The sequence below is a fragment of the Chiloscyllium plagiosum genome, chromosome 19 (assembly GCF_004010195.1).
Source record: "Chiloscyllium plagiosum isolate BGI_BamShark_2017 chromosome 19, ASM401019v2, whole genome shotgun sequence".
Taxonomy (NCBI): domain Eukaryota; kingdom Metazoa; phylum Chordata; class Chondrichthyes; order Orectolobiformes; family Hemiscylliidae; genus Chiloscyllium; species Chiloscyllium plagiosum.
In genome coordinates, this window is record NC_057728.1 from 4,214,119 (window position 1) to 4,234,073 (window position 19,955).

Genomic DNA, 19,955 nt, shown 5'->3' on the forward strand with positions numbered 1-19,955 from the left:
GCCAGAAAAGTAAAGTTGTCCAATGAGAGGACTACAATTTGGCTACTGAGGAGAGTTACTCAATTTGAGGAATTTCATGACCCAGAAAACATACTTCAACAGTTTTCAGTTCAGGTGCGCTGGCGTGGGAGAGAGTTGCACATAGAAGTAGATCATGGAGCGTAGGAGGTTTATAAAATGGTGAGGGGTATAGATAAGGTGAATAGCAGGTATCTTTTCCCTAAGGTGGGGAATTTCAAGATGAAGGAGCACAATTTTAAGGTGAGAGGCAAAAGATTTGAAAAAGACATGAGGGGTCTTTTGTTTTTTTACAGAGAAGGTGGTTCGCGTGTGGAATGAACTTCCAGAGGGAAATGGTGGATGTGGGTATGGTTACAATGTTTGAAAGATATTTAGATAAGTACATGAATAAGAAAGATTGGTGGGTGGGGATATGGATCTACAACAGGGAAGTGGGACTAGTTTAATTTGGGAATTTGAGATAATGGGCTGCATGGACCGGTTGGCCTGAAGGGTCTGTTTCTGTGGTTTATGACTCCCTGTGGCCCCAGGTTCTGTTTCTGTAAATTGTAAGATCTTTCTAGTCTTCTCCTTTCACGCCACCCCACTCCACCCGGCGCCATTATATCACTCTTATATAATTCTCATACCCATACTACTCCATAACCACTTACCCAGCGTCCATTGTTAGCAGGCCGCAGGAGTCATGTAGAAGTTAAAGAAATAAACTTTTTACAATCTAATACACCTTTCATTCCTGCACAGTTGATGGTGAAATAAAATCTGTCATGTAAACAATTTGAAGCTTCTAAATCTTCTTAAGTGGTGAATAACAATACATTAAATCTACTAAAAACAAACAAACCTGTTCATGCCTCACGTCAAACACAGTTAATCCTTTAATAGCCTCTTCAAACTGTAAATCAAATGGCTAATTCTGAACACCAGTGGAGATTATAGTCACTTTTGCAATTTAGCCAGGTATTCTTGATGACATAGTAGCCTTCAGAAAAGGCCCCTAACGACCTCGATGTCAAATATGTAGGTCTTTTGTGAGATTTTTAAAATCTAAACTAAATCAGATGGGCTATGAATCAAAGCAGACCAGTACAGGGCTTTTCTTTAACATTCACTGACTTCTTTTAAAATGTTTGAAGAGTGGAGTTTTATAGAATATAAAACATTACAGGCCCTTCGGACTTGAATGTTGCGCTGATCTTTTATTCCTTATTTAAGATCAAACTGACCGACATACCCTGCTATCATCCATGTGCCTATCCAAGAGTCGTTTAAATGTCCCTAATGTATCTAACTCTACTACCACTGCTGGCAGTGCATTCCACACACTCACCACTCTCTGTGTAAACAACTGACCTCTGACATCTCCCCTAAACCTTCCTCCAATCACCTTAAAATTATGCCCCTTTGTGATAGCCATTTGTGCCCTGGGAAAAATTCTCTGACTATCCACTCTATCTATGTCTCTCATCATCTAGTATACCTCTGTCAAGTCACCTCTCAACCTTCTTTGCTCCAACTTCATTCCTTCAACTTTCTTCATAAGACATGTCCTCCAGTCCAGGCAGCATCCTGGTAAATCTCCTCTGCACCCCCTCTAAAGCTTCCACATCCTTTCGATAATGAGGCAACCAGAACTGAACATAATATTCCAAGTGTGATCTAACCTGGGCTTTATAGTGCTGCAGCATATCCTCACGGCTCTTAAACTCAATCCCCCTGCTAATGAAAGCCAGCACACCATACACCTTTTTAACAATCCTATCAACTTAGGTGGCAACTCTGAGGGAACTATGGAAGTGGACCCTAAGATCCCTCTGTTCCTCCACACTGCCAAGAGTCCTGCTTTGTCACATAAACAAACCTTATCTGCTGTCAGGGGTGTTTACATCTTCGATGCTGTAAGTTAAGAGGCTGAAAGGGGATCTATTTGAACTCAGCACTAAGTTCAAATGTCTGTGTTGAGTTTGGGTTTCTCAACTGTGCAATCACGCCCTACCCACGTCCCCTATCAACAAAATTTACAAATTGTCAGAATAGAGGGCAGAACATCCGGGTCCTCATCTTTAAAGAACCACAGGAAATTCAGTGGAACTCCAAACCCGAGCGATAGTACCTGGCTAGTTGCCATAGTGCTGAAGGTTAACCATTGTTCCAAACTACTGAACCATGCCCCATTCACAGATTGAGAATGACTGATCTTACAAAATGGGTTAAAAATTGTTGTATATCCTCATGCCCTAAATCAATTTATGAAACACAAGGAAATTTGTTAATTAACAACACTGTCAGGGGAGACAATAGCCTCGTGCTATTATTGCTAGACTATTAATCCAGGGACCCGGGTAATGTTCTGAGAAGCCAGGTTCAAATCCCACCGTGGCAGATTATGAAATTTGAATTCAATAAACATCTGGAATTATGAGTTTAATGATGATTTGGAGGTGCCGGTGTTGGTCTGGGGTGTACAAAGTTAAAAATCACACAGGTTATAGTCCAACAGGTTTATTTGGAAGCATTAGTTTTCGGAGCGCTGCTCCTTCATCAGTTGATTGTGGAGAGTTGGATTTTTAACTGAGTTTAATGGTGACCACGAAACCATTGTTGATTGTCAGCAAATCCCATCTGGTTCACTTTAGGCAATGTTCTTCAGGGAAGGAAACGGCCATCCTTATCTGGATAATTAGGGATGGGTAATGAATGCTGACCTAGCCAGCAAAGCCCACATCCCTGTGAATGAATAAAAACATTCCATGCAGATTTCAAATGCCCTAAAATTTTGACATTGGCTGCATCTTCAATATTTGTCTACACTCACGTTCCTTCCTTAACCCCACTAAATCATGAAGTGTATTATTGCCCCCTGTGGCTGAGCAACTCCTCAGATAAAATCACCACTGCCTGTCAAGGAGCTCAGTTTAGATCCAAGTCAAGTTAAGAGCCCCAGTTTGAAATCATGGTGCGGTGGGAGGCATTGGCATAATGGTTACGTCATTGGTCTAGCCATCCAGAACCTTGGAGATGGGTTCAAGTCTCACCATGATAGATGGTAAAATTTAAATTCAATATAAAACTTAGTGTATTGCAAAAACTTATGTGGGTCACTAATGTTCTTTAGGGAAGAAAATCTGCCGCCCACAGCCAGCCTGGCCTCCATGTGCCTCCAGACCTACAGCAATGTGCGTGACTCCCACCTGCTCTCTGGGCTATGTGGGATGGCTGATAAATGCTGGCTGAGCCAGCAACGTCCACATCCAAAGGCCAACAATGGGTATTACTGTGGCTCAGTGGTCAGCACCGCATTCTCACAGCACCAGGGACCCAGGTTCAATTCCAGCTTCGGAGGGTCAGTGTGGACTTGTTGGGCTGATTGGCCTGTTTCCACATTGTAGGGATTCTGTGAACTTTTATAACATGAGTTTGAATCATGAAACTGCTTCCAGGGTCAATGAAAGCCACTGTGATCAGCACTTCGTCTGTAATACTGCCCATCTGCTAACTGATTATGTTGCAGCCACTTAGATCCTAATGCCTCTGATTACAGTTTCTCTTACTGCAGTTTCTTATGCAGCACTGTAAGTTTCATCTCAGTGTTTGAGTTGTTTAGAGCTAATACACTTGCCTCTAGTGGCTTATGTACCTTGATTCACTAAAAGACACATTGATATTTTACAGTTGCATGGGCACTTTCAATCATATTAGCATGAAGGGAAACAGTTTTTGTTCTTGATAGTGTGAACCATGTGTATAATAAAAATAATTCAAATGCTTGAATCGTTGCACATCGCAAGGTAATTGAGATTTATGAAGACAAGTCTGAACTATCAAGTTTGTTATCTCTCAGTCAAATATAAAACATCTTTAGCTCCCAATAATTAAGGGCTGCATGGTGGCTCTGGTTAGCACTGCTGCCTCACGGAGAAAGGGACCCGTGTTCGATTCCAGCCTCAGACAACTGTCTGTGTGGAGTTTGCACATTCTCCCCGTGTCTGCGTGGGTTTCCTCCGGGTGCTGCAGTTTCCTTCTACAGTCCAAAGATGTGCAGGTGAATTGGCCATGCTAAATTGCCTGTAGTGATCAGGAAGGTGCAGGCAAGGTGGAATAGCCATGGGAAACGTGGGGTTACAGGGTTAGGGTGGATCTGGGTGAGATGCTCTTCCAGGAGGGTCGGTGTGGATTTGACGGGCCAAATGGCATGCTTCAGCGTTGTAAGGATTCTATGATGATTCTAGAAATCAGAAGGCAGCCTCCAGGCAGTTTCAAACATTTCAGCTTGAAGAGCTAAGGGTCAACAAGCTGAGGCCACCCTGAGGTGCACGATTTGGAGTGTACCAGCCTGTTGTTATATGAGAAATGTATTCAAAGTTTGTGAGAAGATTTGTAGCTCGGGTGCTCGTTGTTGTGGTTCTGTTCGCCAAGCTGGGAATTTGTGTTGCAGACATTTCGTCCCCTGTCAAGGTGACATCCTCAGTGCTTGGGAACAGCCAGAGAATTCCTAGAGGCATGGCACTCATCCACAGATTCAATCAATAAGCACATCGATCTGGACCCAATATACTGGCCACTACAACTGACAGCTGGAACTGACAACCGGAAGTGGCAGATTTAAACCACTATAAATGCCGGAGGAAAGATCACCGAAGCGCTTCACAGGAGGCTCCCAAGCACTGAGGATGTCACCTAGACAGGGGACGAAACGTCTGCAACACAAATTCCCAGCTCGGCGAACAGAACCACAACAATGAGAAATGTATTCTGTAACCATTTATTTGTCCAAAACAGCTGTTCCTGTTGGTATGACCCAACCAATATGTCTGGATCTGGATTAATGAGACATGCAGGACAGCGCAGCACTGTGGGACATGATTGAAGTAGGTGATCTGTTCAAGTAAACAGAACCCCTCTAAAAGTGCCTCTTAACAGTCATGTTAGATGGTTCACAATGTGACTGAGATAAAAGTTGTAAGATGAAAGAGTCTGAAACATAAATGTTTCCCTCCATCTCTCCACCACACTGCCTTGCTCTGATTCAGCTGTACTAAGATAAAAAAGGCAAAAGGCATTTATTGTCCATCTCTAAGTACACTTGAATTGAGAGACTTGCTGGGTCATTTCAGAGTCAGCCACATGTCTGAGAATCTGGGATCGCATGTAGGGCAGAATGGATGTGTAGAATTAGGGTTAACTGATTTCTTTCCCTTTTGGATGTTTGTGAACCAATTTATTTTACTACAATTAATCACAGTTGTCATGGTGCACAAGTCTTAATATTTAACCTGTAAATTTATTCATTGAATTCAAATTTCACCAACTGCCGTGGTGGGGTTTGAAATCATTGGCCTATGAACTAAATGTCCATTAAGCAGATAGACATCCTGACTTCCTGACACCTCGAGCCCTTCCTAGTTTGCAATGGAAAGAAAGGGAGACCGTGCGTTTAGCATTTAGCAATGTAACACTTTGCATAACCTCAGGACATTCCAAAACCAATTGTGTACTTTTCAAAGCGTAATGTAAGGACACCCAAGTAACTGAACAATTCCTCTCTTCCAAGTGCATTATTGAACCAAAGTCCACCTGTTTACTGACTCTGCTCTCTCCCACACCAAAAGCACACTTAATGCTGTCACAAGACAGGAAATTACATCATTACAGACTGCCATCATGCATCAGCTACACATCGTACATATATGTGAGCTTTTAAAAATTCCTGAAACTCATAACAAGGGAGGATTCTGTTACTTCAGACATAAGGTACGAAGCACATATTTTGCAATGGCCATCATTTTCGGTGGAAGAATAAAGTCAGTTCCTTGCATCTTGAACTTAGCAAAGTAGAGGTTTAACGAGAATACTTCATTTTTTGTCACATCCGTCAATGTACAGTTATGTTCAAGAGTCAGAGGGACTGTTGCCAGTTTGTGTGCCATGATCTCCCTGAGGGAGATTGTGATAGACACCAGACAGTGTACAGACATCTCCCTGATCGAGACAGTGATAGACACCAGACAGTGTACAGATATCTCTGTCAGAAACACAGTGATAGATACCAGTCAATGTAAAGATAATTACCTGAGGGACATATTGATGGACGCCAGTGAGTGCACAGATATTTCCGTCAGAAACACAATGCCTGTCAGTGTACAGATATTTCCCTGAGGGAAATGGTGATACATATGTGTGAGTATGCAGAGATCTGCCTGAGGGTAATATACTGATTACAAATGAATATATCATACCACTGTAAGGACAAAGAATTAACACACCAACCAATGGAGAGAGAGTTTCTTGAGACACCTCACTCAAAATAGAGTTATGTCTCTGAAGGATGACCAAGAACAAGTTTAAGTTAAACATGTTTGTTTCCAAATCAGTGCATTGAGTACTTTTGGAATATTGTGTACAGTTTTGACCTCCCTGCTATCAGAAGGATGTTGTGAAACTTGAAAGGGTTCAGAAAAAGATTTTGAAGGGTTTGAGCTATAAGGAGAGGCTGAATCGGCTGGGGCATTTTCCCTGGAGCATTGGAGGCTGAAGGGTGGCATTATAGAGCTTTGTAAAATCATGAGGGGCATGGATAGGGTGAATAGACAAGGTCTTTTCCCTGAGTTGGAGGAGTCCAAAACTAGAAGGGCATAGTTTAAGGTGAGAGAGGAAAGTTTTAAAAGGGACCTAAGGGGCAACTTTTTCACACAGAGGGTGGTGCATGTATGGAATGAGCTGCCAGAGGAAGTGGTGGAGACTGCTACAATTACAACATTTAAAAGGCATCTGGATGGCTATATGAATAGGAAGGGTTTAGAGGGATATGGGCCAAGGGCTGGCAAATGGGACTAGATTAGATTAGAATATCTGGTCAGCATGGACGAGTTGGTTTGTTTCCATGCTGTACAGCTCTCTGACTCTAAATAGTAAACACAGAAGAAATAATACAGAAGCAAAATGTTGCAGATGATAGAAGTCTGAAATAAAAACAAACTGCTGGAAATACTCAGCAGGTCTGGCAGCACTAGCAGAGGGAAACAGAGTTAATGTTTCCGGTCAAGATCCTAAAGCTAATAGTACAGTTGTATGCAGGAGAACCTAAGTAACTGGGTGCCCGTGTGGCAGGAATTTACAGTGGACAGAAGAATAAGCAAGCAAAAGGAGATTTTAATATCTCAGGGTAGTAAAATCTGAATCACCCTCAACTCAACTCTTAGGTGCAGTGATGAAGATGAGCAGCCTGTTCCAGCAATGGGACAGAATACTATTCACTGGAGTACTGCTGTAGAACAGAGCAACTCTTCTGGATGGTTCTAGTTAACTAATCACAGGAAATGTATCATTGACCTTCAAGAAAGCGAAATGGGTGTCAGCGAGTTCACTGTGAAAGAAATTGCTTCGGAAATTGGCCCTGTTTATATATTTTTTAAACTACATGCAACTGCACATCTGAAGATTGTGGTTCATAATGCTCTTTCTGAAAAGGCAATGGAGTGCTAAGGAAATGTTTGCTCTGTTTCTCTCTGGAGTGAATTTCCCAATGACAGATAGTTGTTTCTGCAGGGTGGATGGGAATTGTGCATCAAGAGACTGTGGAATCCCCAGTGCAGCAGATTCTGAGGGAATCCAGTGAAGATTCCAGCTCTTTGTGTACCTTCTCTGCAGCCAGAACATTGTATTCCCCTGATTAGAATCTCCTCTCAAAAATGCAGAGCTCCTCGTTAACAGACAAAAAGAAGAAGCAACATTCTGCACGTATTTATCATTCCCCAGAAATTTTCCTGTCTCCCTTTCTTGATCTTCCATTATGCTCCACTCAACAAGCTTTTGAGGTGACTAGATTGCAGTTACTAATGCAGGCAGGGAAAGATATTGCAAAAATGACACTAGGGAGCATAGCCTACTGGTTTACAAGTTAGATGTAAGGAAGAAGATCCGATGGAGTTTTTATTTACACAGAATGTTCCTAGAGTAGAAATTTGAAAATGTTTTGGAGAATGGAGAAAGTCAGTGATGCAAGAGATGTTGCTGTCTTGGTGTGGTGCCATGCTGTTGAAGAATGGAGATGCCAAGATCCCCAAGCATTAGTTATATTTGGAGTACACAGTCACTATTTATTTACAATAACAAGGAGCAGGGGAGGTCACCATGAGGACTTGTTGGCCCTAATGTGCTTTCCCTAATCCTAACATCCCAAGAACTCATTAATACTGTTTTTATAAGTACAGGATACAAATTGATAATTCACTAAAGATCCTCAATTCATCAAAATCATTAAAGATCCTCAGACAGCAGCTTCCAAACTCACAACCACTTCCATCTAAATCCTGGAAATCCCCCCCAATGGCATTGTGGGTCAATCCACAGCAAGTGGACTGCAGCGGTTCAAGAAGGTAGCTCGCCACCACCTTCTCAAGGGCAACTGGGGAGGGGCAGTAAATGTTGGCTCAGCCAATGACAACCATAGACCACAAATGAATTAAAACAAAATGTTCTTGTAGAATAAAAACCTCTCTAACTTGGTTATTCTGACCAGTTAGATCCGATTTTTGGACTGGATGCCTTGTGGTGTTAACAATTCAAGATTGTCCTAGAATGATCAGGAATGCAAAGTTAGGTTACAAGGGAGAAAAAGCACCATAAATTTATTTTAGAAAAAGTTGTTTTGCACCTCCAATTTCTTATGTAGAGTCATAGAGATGTACAGCACGGAAACAGACCCTTTGGTCCAACTCATCCAGACCGGCCAGATATCCCAACCCAATCTAGTCCCATTTGCCATCACCCGGCCCATATCCCTCCAAACCCTTCCTATTCATATACCCATCCAGATGCCTCTTATATGTTCCAACTGTACTAGCCTGCACCATTTCCTCTGGCAGCCCATTCCACACAGGCACCTCAACGCTTTATTGGTTAAAGTGATACGGGCAAGGAGGTGTAAAGGTAATTTGACAGGCAGGAACGATCCATTTTATAGAGCCTGTTTGCTTTACGATTATACAGTGAATGGATATCCATATTGGAAGGTCAGTAGCAAGGGTGAGGAGTGAGCTAGTTGGATGTGAAATTGGTTATGTGACAAAGCCACCAAAAATACCTTCAGCCAGGGTCAGCAACACAAAGGTCACCACAATAAACTACTTACACCAGCACTTACTTCACTATTATTTAGACTGGCAAGATATCAGCCGATGGCAAAAAAAACCTACAGATCTTAAAACCAAAGTAGACAGGCAGGAGGCTGGAAGAACACAGCAAGCCAGGCAGCATCAGGAGGTGCAGAAATCAATGTTTCGGGTATATCCTCCCTGAAGAAGGGTATAACCAAAACGTTGACATCTCTTCCTCTTGATGCTGCCTGGCTTGCTGTGATCTTCCAGCCTCCTGTCTGTCTACTTAAGATATCAGTCGATGCCACTCGGACAAGTTTGACTTATTTACTGTGTTTACATTTCTGTTAGAAATCTTGATGCAGTCCTTAACACAATTGGGCATTCCAGCTATTCATGATGTAATATAGACAAGGTAATCATGGCTAGTTCTAAAGGCATTAGATTCTTGGCTTAAAATGTCATGCATTTACAACATGAAGATGGATCATTACTCAAACTTTTGGTATATTTGCTCCTCCTCTCCACCCCTCTCACCTTACTAATTTTGTATTCCTTCTTTCTCTTTCCCACACCCATGCAGGATATCTTTAATGCCGTCATTAAGCAGAATCCTATCCTAGTGTACCAGCTTCCGTGTTTCTGGAATGTTCAGCTGTCAGATCACACGCGCTCCGAGCAGTGCTACAAGGATGTGTCAGACCTCAAGGTAAGGCTTGTTTCTGGTGAGGGTCATAGTTAGTAAGATGCAGTGGGACTCTTCCATGCTGTACAATGCTCGAGGTAACTCAATAACAGCTGAGCAAATGCAATGACTTTTGTACTTGAAGCTTGTAGTGGAATGCTTTGCCTCATTTCTTTATGCCAATGGAACAACAGGAATCTTGGTTAAGTTTAACCTACTTTTACCAGGTAGCTTCCAGAGTTACGCATCAGCTAAGATAACACCACCTCCTAATACTTCATTGGTACAATTGCTTTGCGATACCTCTAGGTATTTTACTTGTTAGAGCCTCAGGTCATCCACTCCTGCAGTGACACAACCCAAAAGCCACCAGTTTCTTTAGGGATCCCTGCATAGATTTCCTATGTTACTTTTGTTCGACCCTTGTCAGGCGATTCTAATGCCTACTCATGATATTCCAGCCAATTGGTTTGGCTCGAGCCATCTTACTTTTGATTATTTGCAATTATTTCTCTGCCTTCATTAATCAGGTCATAGGTCATCCCTTCACTTGTTATTCAGCCTATCGACACTTAACTTGCATTATTTGTACCTGTCTGTTGACACTCTTAATTACCTGGACTTATCTTGCCGTTATCTCTCCTATAAATACTGTGCCCGTGCGCCTCTCTCCACTTCACCTGATAAAGGAGCAGTGCTCAAAAAGCTTGTGATTTTAAATATACCTGTTCGACAATAACCTGGTGTTGTGTGACTTCTGACTTTGTCCATCCCAGTCCAACACTGGCGATCTCCACCTCATGGTTTCCTGTGGTCAATGTCCAGTAGACAATGGTGATAAGCGCTCTCCCATTTCCCATGCTGCTCTGCTGCAGTCAGATTGGCCATTGCGGAATAATACCAAGTTTGTAAATAAAAAAAAACCAGGAAGCTCAAGATAAACACAGCAGGTTCAGAAGCCCATATGGGGAGAGGGAAATAACTGTCTCAACTCCACTATCACTCATCTTCAGAACTGAAGGGAGGTGGAAACATAATGTGTTTGATGCCGTTGCCAAACAGGGAGAGACAAGTGGAGCTGAGGAGAAGGTCAGGGAAAGGTTAGAGGTTGTCGAAGATTTGGGATCAAAGCTGCCATGGAATGAATGGTAAATGGGATGGTAATGAGAAGGGCCAAAGCATTGGCCCAAAATAGGTGTCAATAGAGGAGTAAAGGTTAACTCTGACTGAAGGTAACAATATGAAGAACAAGTTAGAGGTATCAGGTAAAAGAAAAATATGTATGCAAATGGAGGACCAAGTCCTTATTCCTCCTTCCACACTCGAATGTCTCATTTTGCTTCACCTTATTAGGAAATAAACAAAATGTCCATTCTAAACCAGTATGGAAGTTAGAAATCATTCTCCAGACCATCAGTTTGGCAGTTATCTGTCAGTCGATAGAGACACACTGAGATCTGGTAGTCTTGAAACAATCACTGCATCATGCAGAGTAAAAGGAGGTCATTCAGCCCATCTGAAAGACCTATCCAAGTTATCCTACTCGCCTGCCTTTTACCCTTAGCACTGCAGTTTTCTCCTCTTCAAGGATTTATGCATTTCTCTTTGGAAGTCGGATCAATTTCCAATCTTCCATCACACCCCTTCTCCTTTCAGACAGTGCATTTCGAAAGGTCATCGTTCGGGTTCAAACACTGAATGGACTGCAGACTTTAGTAGGGAGCTGTGCATTCAGTTCCTTGCGTTGACCAGCTACAAGCAGAGCTGTGATCCGAGAGCTGGAGCTGGAACTATGTCATTGGACAGCAGCCTATTTCAGCAACATTACAGAGCTAAAATGCTGCCTGGCTGCCAGTAACTGAAGCCACACGACTGCCTTGTGAATATGTAATGGGACGTTTTTACAATCTCATAAATAATAATGGCAGCTAATTTCGATAGTCCTTCTCTGTTCTCTTTGAAGCACATTAACATTTTGTAAAGCGTGTGCGTCGCCTGCTAATAAGCAGCTGACAATTTCAAAAGGGAGATTAATATCTTCTTTTTCTTCAATAATGGAACTTTTAATGAACAATATTAGGTGGAAATGACATCATCAAGGGAGTTTGAAGAACTTTAACAGCAATACTTATCCTTAATGGTACACACACTATCATATTTGTGTCTGTGTGACCTAAGAATCATTATTTTGTTTTCTCTTTGCTGTCCTGGAAGTGTCACTCCTAACACCCTAACTGTTTGTTTGTCATTCCCAATTAGAGAAATAAACTTGGGCACTCATTATAAATAGTATCTTTCAATGAATCATGTGCATTTGTCAACTTTTCCAAAGTATACTTTAGTTCAATAGTGTTGATTTTCTTCCCCCCCTTCTCATCTCCTCAGGGAGTATTCCCTGTATCACAAAATATTGAATTTGCTTCAGAGAGAGTTGTCACATTATCATGTATTTCAACATGTGGCACAGCTGGTGAAGTGTAGTCACTGCTGTAGTGTGGGGAATGTTGCAGCCTAGTTACACTCAGAGAAGCCTTGCCTGAACGAGACAATGACTAGGTTATCCAGATAATCTATCTTCACGAAATTGATTGCGGAACACATTTTGACCAGAACACACGCCCATTTAAAAAGAAACTTAGTTGGTCAGTTAGTTCACTGTGCATTCCTGGATTGAATGGTTTATGAATTGTAACAATGACTGTCACCATGCCATACGTCCTTGTATTTTTATACTCAAGCCTTGGGGTAAGGTTTGAGTCCCAGATCCAATTGCTTCCAGACAAGTGCGCTATCATTGAGCTACAGCTGACTGTTCATTGACATGCTGGTTTCCATGGTAATCATTGTGGGAATATTTAATGCTGGAGGATGTCCTAATTGAAATCTTGTCTGATGTGCACTGCATTCCAGTTGGGAGGGGCATTCACTGGATTATAATCTCAAAGAGTGGTTGCAGCACTTTAGAAGGGAGCCATTCAGCCAGTCATCTCCATAACCACTTACTGTAAAGCACCTGTCTCTTCTGGTTCTTTTGCCAGTTGCTGGTTAATCTGTTTTCTCTGGTTGACAACCCAGCTGCCAAATGGAACAGTTTCTCTCTAGCTACTCTGTTCAAACCACATATAGTTTTCTGGATGTAGGTTTGCTCGCTGAGCTGGAAGGTTCATTTCCAGACTTTTTGTCACCCTACTAGGTAACATCTTCAGTGGGCCTCAGGCGAAGCACTGCTGATAATTCCTGCTTTCTATTTATATGTTTGGGTTTCTTTGGGTTGGTGATGTCATTTCCTGTGGTGAAGTCACTTCTATTCCTTTTCTCAGGGGGTTGGTAGATGGGGTCTAACTCGATGTGTTTGTTGATAAGAGTTCTGGTTGGAATGCCATGCTTCTAGGTGCTCTATCAACCGCAAGTATCTCACTGGCTGACCACCAACCTCCAAAATGCTGTCTGCCATCCATAAGGCTCAAGTCAGGAATATGATGAACACTCCTCAAATCTCTGCTGAAGTACATTTCCAACAACGCTCACCATGTATGACTGCATCCAGATCAAAGCAGTCTGTTGATGTGGAGCCAGGAGATGTTGTGTATTGGAATTCCCAAAAGACATTCATTTAGAGGTCATGTGCAAGCTTGCTGCACAAAACAAAAACTCATGATTGAGGGAGTGATATATTGGCATGATTCGTGGATCAGCTAACTGACAGAAAACGGAAAATCAGGATCAATGCATTGCTTTCAAGTTGGAAAACTGTAACTAGTCGAGTATCACAGTGGCCTAGGCTGGTTCGTTCATAGTTAAAATCTATGTGAATGAAAAGACAGGTATATTGTGACCAGATTTGCTGATGATGCAAAGGTGGGTTTGATAGCAATTTGAGAGGAGGGCACAAAGAGTCTGCCAAGGCATATAGATAGATTAAATGAGTGTCAAAGGACTTAGCAGGTGAAGGATGTTGTGGGACATGGTGAAGTTGCACATTGGGTCTAAGAACAGAAGAGCGGAATATTATTTGGAGAGAGAGCGAGTATAAAATGTTGTGGTACAGGAGGGATCTGGGTGTCCTTGTACACAGATCAGAACAGTCAGCTAGCAATTCGGAGGGAAGTGGAATGTTGGTCTCGAATGCATGGGAGGATTGCGTATTAAATTAGGATGGTATTGTTGTAATGGTACGGCACAGGCAGACTGCAGCGAGAGTCCTGCAAACAGCTTTGGTCTCTTTACTTAAGGAAGGATTAATGAATATTAGGAGGCGTTCAGAGAAGGTTCATTCGGCTAATTCCTGGGAAGATGAATATTTTATGAGGAGATTGGGCCTACACCCATTAGCATTTGGAAGAATGAGAGGTGGTCTTATTGAAACAGAAGATTCTGAGGGATTTTAACAGTGTCGATGTGGTGAGGACTTTTGCCTACGGGAAAAATCAGAACCAGGGGACACAGTTTAATACTAAGTCTTCTGATTACACCAGACATAATGGGGACTTCTTTCCTCCAGAGGGTCATGAGTCAGAACCTCACTACCATGGAGCGCAGTGTCAATGAGTATATTCAAGGTCCAGTTTACATATTTTTTTTAATCAAGTCACTGTCAAGACTTAAGGGGAAGAGAGTGAGAACTGCAGATGCTGGCGATCAGAGACAAAATGTGTAGTTTTGGAAAAACAGAGCTGGTCAGGCAGCATCTAAGGAGCAGGAGAGTTGACATTTTGAGCTTAAGCTCTTCATCAGGATTCCTGATGATCTTATGATAGTCACCCCATCCACCTTCTTTCGCATTCACTCCTTTCATCATTGCTGCATGTGGAGGTATTGCAGGAAATATCCAATGCCTCTTCCAAACCTGTGGCATGAGCCACCTAGAAGCCCTAAGAGTACAGTCACACGGAATCACCACCACTTAAGAGTATCCCTCTTAGTCTCTCACCATCTTGACTTGACCACACGCTGTCGTTCTTTCAGTGTCACTGGGTCATATTCCTGGAACGCCCTACTTAACAGCACTATGTGGGTCCTCACATCAACATGAACTGTAATGGTTCAAGGAAGCAGCTCACTTCTCAAGAGAAAGCAGACATGGGCAATAAATACCTGCCATTACACACATCCCATCACTGAATGAGAAGAGAAACTCAGCACTGAATGAACAAGGCTGTCTCCCTAGAGAGTGCGGTTTTCAATGTAGAGTTCTGAATGTGTATTACCATTGCATATTTATAATTAATAACATCTTGAATTACAAACAGAATTGCCAGTAGTGTCAAGTCTTGGCCTCATTAATCTTGTTTCTTAACAATGAACTGAGGAGCAAAGGTACATATGCAAAACCAATTCATACATGATTACCTGCAGCGATGCTGTCTAGATCAGGCACCACAAATGGCCGAAACTTGAAAACATATTCCACATTTGTTCTGGGTCAGAGGACAGGAGTAGTGGACTGCTGTTTGGAGAAGACATTTTTAATTTGAAAAATAAGATTGTGTCATTTAATTGCAGTTGAGCTGTAGCTGGTTTTGACTTTATAAATAACAAATAGCCTTCCGCACTGTGACTAATTGGGGTTGTGTTCTGTCTCCCGCCTATTAAACTTGAGTTTTCTTGTCTTGGGGCGTAAGCGAGGGCAGTTCCAGTACTTTCTTAGGGTTACACCTTGAGATGATTTTGCAAGCCAAGGGTGCCAGTGTTGACTACTACAGAGATGAGGACCATTGTGGGTCACAATGGAGCCAGGACTAACTGCAGGGATGGGAGCCCCTGGGGAATTTCAGAGGTCACTGCAAAGCCAGGAACTATTGAGAATATGGGGTCAATGCAGACTTGGGGAGAACTGGAATATGTTGGTCCTCTGGGAAGTTGGGAGTCAGTGTAGGGAATTTTAGGGTCACTGTAGAGATGGGGAGTGTTGGGAATTTGGTGTCATTGCAGGGATGGGAGCTATTGTAATTTGATGGACACTGCAGAGCTAGGAAGTGCTGCGAATTTGGGGGTCACTGCACAGATGGGGAGTACTGGGAATTAGGGGGTCACTGCAGAGATGGGGAGCTATGGGAATTTGGGGTCGCTGCACAGACAGGGAGTGCTGGGAAATTTCGGATCACTGCAGAGATGGAGAGTGCTGGGAATTTGGCATCACTGCACAGATGGGGAGTGCTGGGAATTTGGGGTCACTGCGGAGATGGGGAGTGCTGGGACTTTGGGGGTCACTGCAGGGATGGGGATCACTGCAGGGATGGGGAGCTCTAGGAATTTGGGGGTCACTGCAGGGATGGGGATTGCTGGGAATTTGGGGGTCACTGCAGGGATGGGGAGTCATGGGAATTTGGGATCACTGCAGTGAGGGGAGCTCTGGGAATTTGGGGATCACTACAGGGATGGGGTTTCCCAGTGTGGAGCACCTCCAGTGATAACATGACTACACTGTGGACCTGGCTGTGCAGAGGGTCTATCCCATCACAGTCTCATCTGCTGTCCTGCTGCTTTAGTCTGTCCTATCCATTTCTGAGCCTTTGTAATGATCCTGCAGGGCTGGGTTATTGGAAATCCTTAAAACTGTCATTTTGAAGCTAGGACATTCTCCTCTGGGAGTGAGTGGAAACAGAAGCGGTGTGGGTGGGGGAGCTGTTTGTTTTTCTTAGTACAGCGTGCGTACAGTCTGTCCTCAATGTTGATGAAGGGGTGAGGGAGGTTGATGTTGAATGTTTAAATATGGTCAACAAGCAATGCAAGAATCCACCGCCATTTTGACAACGGTGGATGTCAAGGTGTCTGAATGGAAAGGTTGGTCACCTGACTAACATATTTAAAACAGGCGCCTACAATGCCTTTTGGAACCTGGTTTTAGAGGAGTTGCTGTTGTGTAGCTTGCCCAGCAGTCAGCAGTGCCAGCTGGGAATGTAAAGGGAGAGATATAGGTCAATGAAAGCAAGCATGCAGGTACAGCAGGCAGTGAAGAAAGCTAATAGCATGCTGGCCTTCATAACAAGAGGAATTGAGTACAGAAGCAAAGAGGTCCTTCTGCAGCTGTACAGGGCCCTGGTGAGACCACACCTGGAATATTGTGCGCAGCTTTGCTCTCCAAATTTGAGGAAAGACATTTGTGGGTGGCACGGTGGCACAGTGGTTAGCACTGCTGCCTCACAGCGTCAGAGACCCGGGTTCAATTCCCACCTCAGGCGACTGACTGTGTGGAGTTTGCACGTTCTCCCCGTGTCTGCGTGGGTTTCCTCCGGGTGCTCCGGTTTCCTCCCACAGTCCAAAAATGTGCAGGTCAGGTGAATTGGCCATGCTAAATTGCCTGTAGTGTTAGGTAAGGGGTAAATGTAGGGGTATGGGTGGGTTGCGCTTCGGTGGGGCAGTGTGGACTTGTTGGGCTGAAGGGCCTGTTTCCACACTGTAAGTAATCTAATCTAATTCTGGCTATTGAGGGAGTGCAGCGTAGGTTCACGAGGTCAATTCCCGGAATGGCGGGACTATCTTACGCTGAAAGATTGGAGCGACTGGGCTTGTAAATGCTTGAGTTTAAAAGGCTGAGAGGGGATCTGATTGAGACGTATAAGATTATTAAAGGATTGGATACTCTGGAGGCAGGAAGCATGTTACCGCTGATGGGTGAGTCCCGAACCAGAGGACACAGTTTAAAAATAAGGGATAGGCCACTTAGAACAGAGTTAAGGAGAAACGTCTTCACCCAGAGAGTGGTGGGTGTATGGAATGCTCTGCCCCAGAGGGCTGTGGAAGCCAAGTCTCTGGATACTTTCAAGAAAGAGTTGGATAGAGCTCTTAAGGATAGTGGAATCAAGGTTGTGGGGATAAGACAGGAACAGGATACTGATTGAGGATGATCAGCCATGATCATAATGAATGGTGGTGCTGGCTCGAAGGGCAGCATGGTTATTGTCTGTTGTCTTTTTCAGCATTTGTTTTGGCCAAGGGATGCTACCCCTTTGAACCTTGCTACCTCTTCGAACCTTGCTACCATGCGCTCCAGCTCACAGGCTTCACCTTGAGTCTCCCAGCCCAGCATCAGCCTCCCCTGAGCCATTCCAATTTCAGGCTTCCCACCTCCCTTGTGTGAACCTTTGTAGGTGCCCGATTCCTAGAAACTGTATCTGAAGTTGCAACCTCCTGTTTCTGGTTCATTCCAGAACTGGCTAGCACAGATCGCTATTCAGACGGTGCTGGATGGGAAATGGAAGTCACATGTTAGTAGGGGCCCAAGATGAAATCAGCAGCCCTCCGCATCCCAGCCTGACAGGGATGATGATTCTGTTCAGAATATTTGCAAAGAGAAATGAGAATCACCAAAGTTAGTAGGACTGCCTTTGAGTGTTGCACTTGCTTACTGTCTGTTGACATCTCAGTTGCGACTGCATGCGTGTAAATCCCACTCATAGCTGGGTCAGTCTGTCTGAAGACCTCAATTTGTAGCAGAGCAAGAACCGGTGGGCCGTGGCACCCAGACTTAATCCTGGTGCAGATGGGAAGGGGCATAGTTAGAGTGTGCATCACCGAGTCAAATTAAATACCTTCCTGACCTCCATGTCGGGCACAGGATGCCAGCCAGTGACCCATTCCAAACGACAAGGAATAGAATAGAAGAATAGCATAGCCTCTACTGTCACATATACTCAATAAATATAGTGAAAGGTTTATACATCGCCACTTACAGCAACGACTTAGATGCAAAAGTACCTAGGAACAGCTTCTTTTGTTACAAGATCTTAGACAATGGAGAAGTAACATGTCTAGCAATATGGAAATAAAAGTTCACTCCAATAGACCAGGCTGGGGACTCTATTGGTAAACCTTTGGTTTACATCATCGTAAAATTTAACATTGGGAATCAGAGACTCACCCCTGAAGAGGAACCATTCAGGCAGCTAATAGATGTGAAGTTGAGAAAACAACTAAGGAAAGCTATCTTGTTTAAAATTTACTGCAATTAAATATGAAGGAATTGTCGGGTATAGCTGTCGGTTACTTTATAAATAAGACAAACGTTGCAGTGCCAGCATGTGTTTTATTGGATCCAATTTGTGCATATATTGATTTGCCCAGTGAAAACCGTGCACTTTATGGGGATCACACTCTCAGCAGTGAGTCAGAGGCTTTTGAATTCAGTTCAGTTTGAATTCAAGCTTGAGGATAAGCCTTCAGCACCTAACTGTAAACCGATTGCTCAAGTCCACACACCTGGCTACTTTGTCGGATGAGGTGCGTTTCAGCCCGTCTTGAAGGTGGGGGGGGGTGAGAAAGTTAGTTTAGGAAGTTCTCCAGGATGGTCCCCTGACCTACATTGACACCCCTGAGAATCTAATAATCTTACCTGCTACGTGTCCCACCCTACCATGTTTGCTTCCAAAACAACAGTGATCACATTTCAAAGGTGATCCACTTGATCGAAAGCACGTTGGAACATTCTGAGAGAGTGGTAGGGCACTCAGTAAATGCAAGCTCTTGCCTTGTTTTTGAATCTCTGGTGAGCTTTGTCGCTTCTGATTATCTCCAAAAGATCTCGACATTTCCCATTGAGGCAGGTGCCTCTTGTTTTAAACATGGAGGAATCACTTTCTCATACCTTGATCATCAGAAGACATCTGGGACAGTAGAAGTTGTGTTATGCAGAACTAAAGCTAAAGCATAACTCTTGACTTTGCCAACTCAGTAGAGCTGTAAGAGACAGTGCAGACTTGGTGTCACACTTAAGCACTACAGATCAGAATGTCTTGGTTCAACTTCCAGTTTGCGGCGAGTCAGATGGTTTCACCTTGAGGAGTTGGAATTTTGCAGTGACCTCTGCCCTGGTCCAGGATACCAGGACTTCCCTCATGCCGTTAGTCAGGATAAGTAAGGGAATACAAAAGTAAAATCCTAGACACGCAGAAAATTCTGAATAAAACACAGAAAAAGGACAGCGTCTGTCCAAGAAGTCAGCTCACCGCCACCTCCTCCATGGCATTCAGGGATGGGCAGTAAATGCTGGCCCAGTCAGCGATAGCTGCATCACATGAAAAGGAAAAGAAAATGCTGGAGATACTCAGCAGATCAGGCAGCACCTGCAGCGATGCAGTGAGAAACAGAACTAGTGGTTCAGAGATAAGTTACAACTGTGATAGAATCTGGTGAAACATTTTTGATGAAGTGCTTAT

The 19,955-nt window shown here is 43.5% G+C and overlaps 1 protein-coding gene across 6 annotated transcripts in view; it reads left to right on the plus strand.

Annotated features, from left to right (window-relative positions):
- The window catches only part of large1 (LARGE xylosyl- and glucuronyltransferase 1), a 491,278-nt gene that overhangs the window by 384,224 nt on the left and 87,099 nt on the right, over nt 1–19,955 (plus strand). For all 6 annotated transcript variants that reach the window (XM_043708946.1, XM_043708952.1, XM_043708949.1 and 3 more), the window contains one exon: nt 9,700–9,825. In XM_043708946.1, the coding sequence (XP_043564881.1) occupies nt 9,700–9,825 (126 nt within the window). The remainder of the gene's footprint in view (nt 1–9,699; nt 9,826–19,955) is intronic.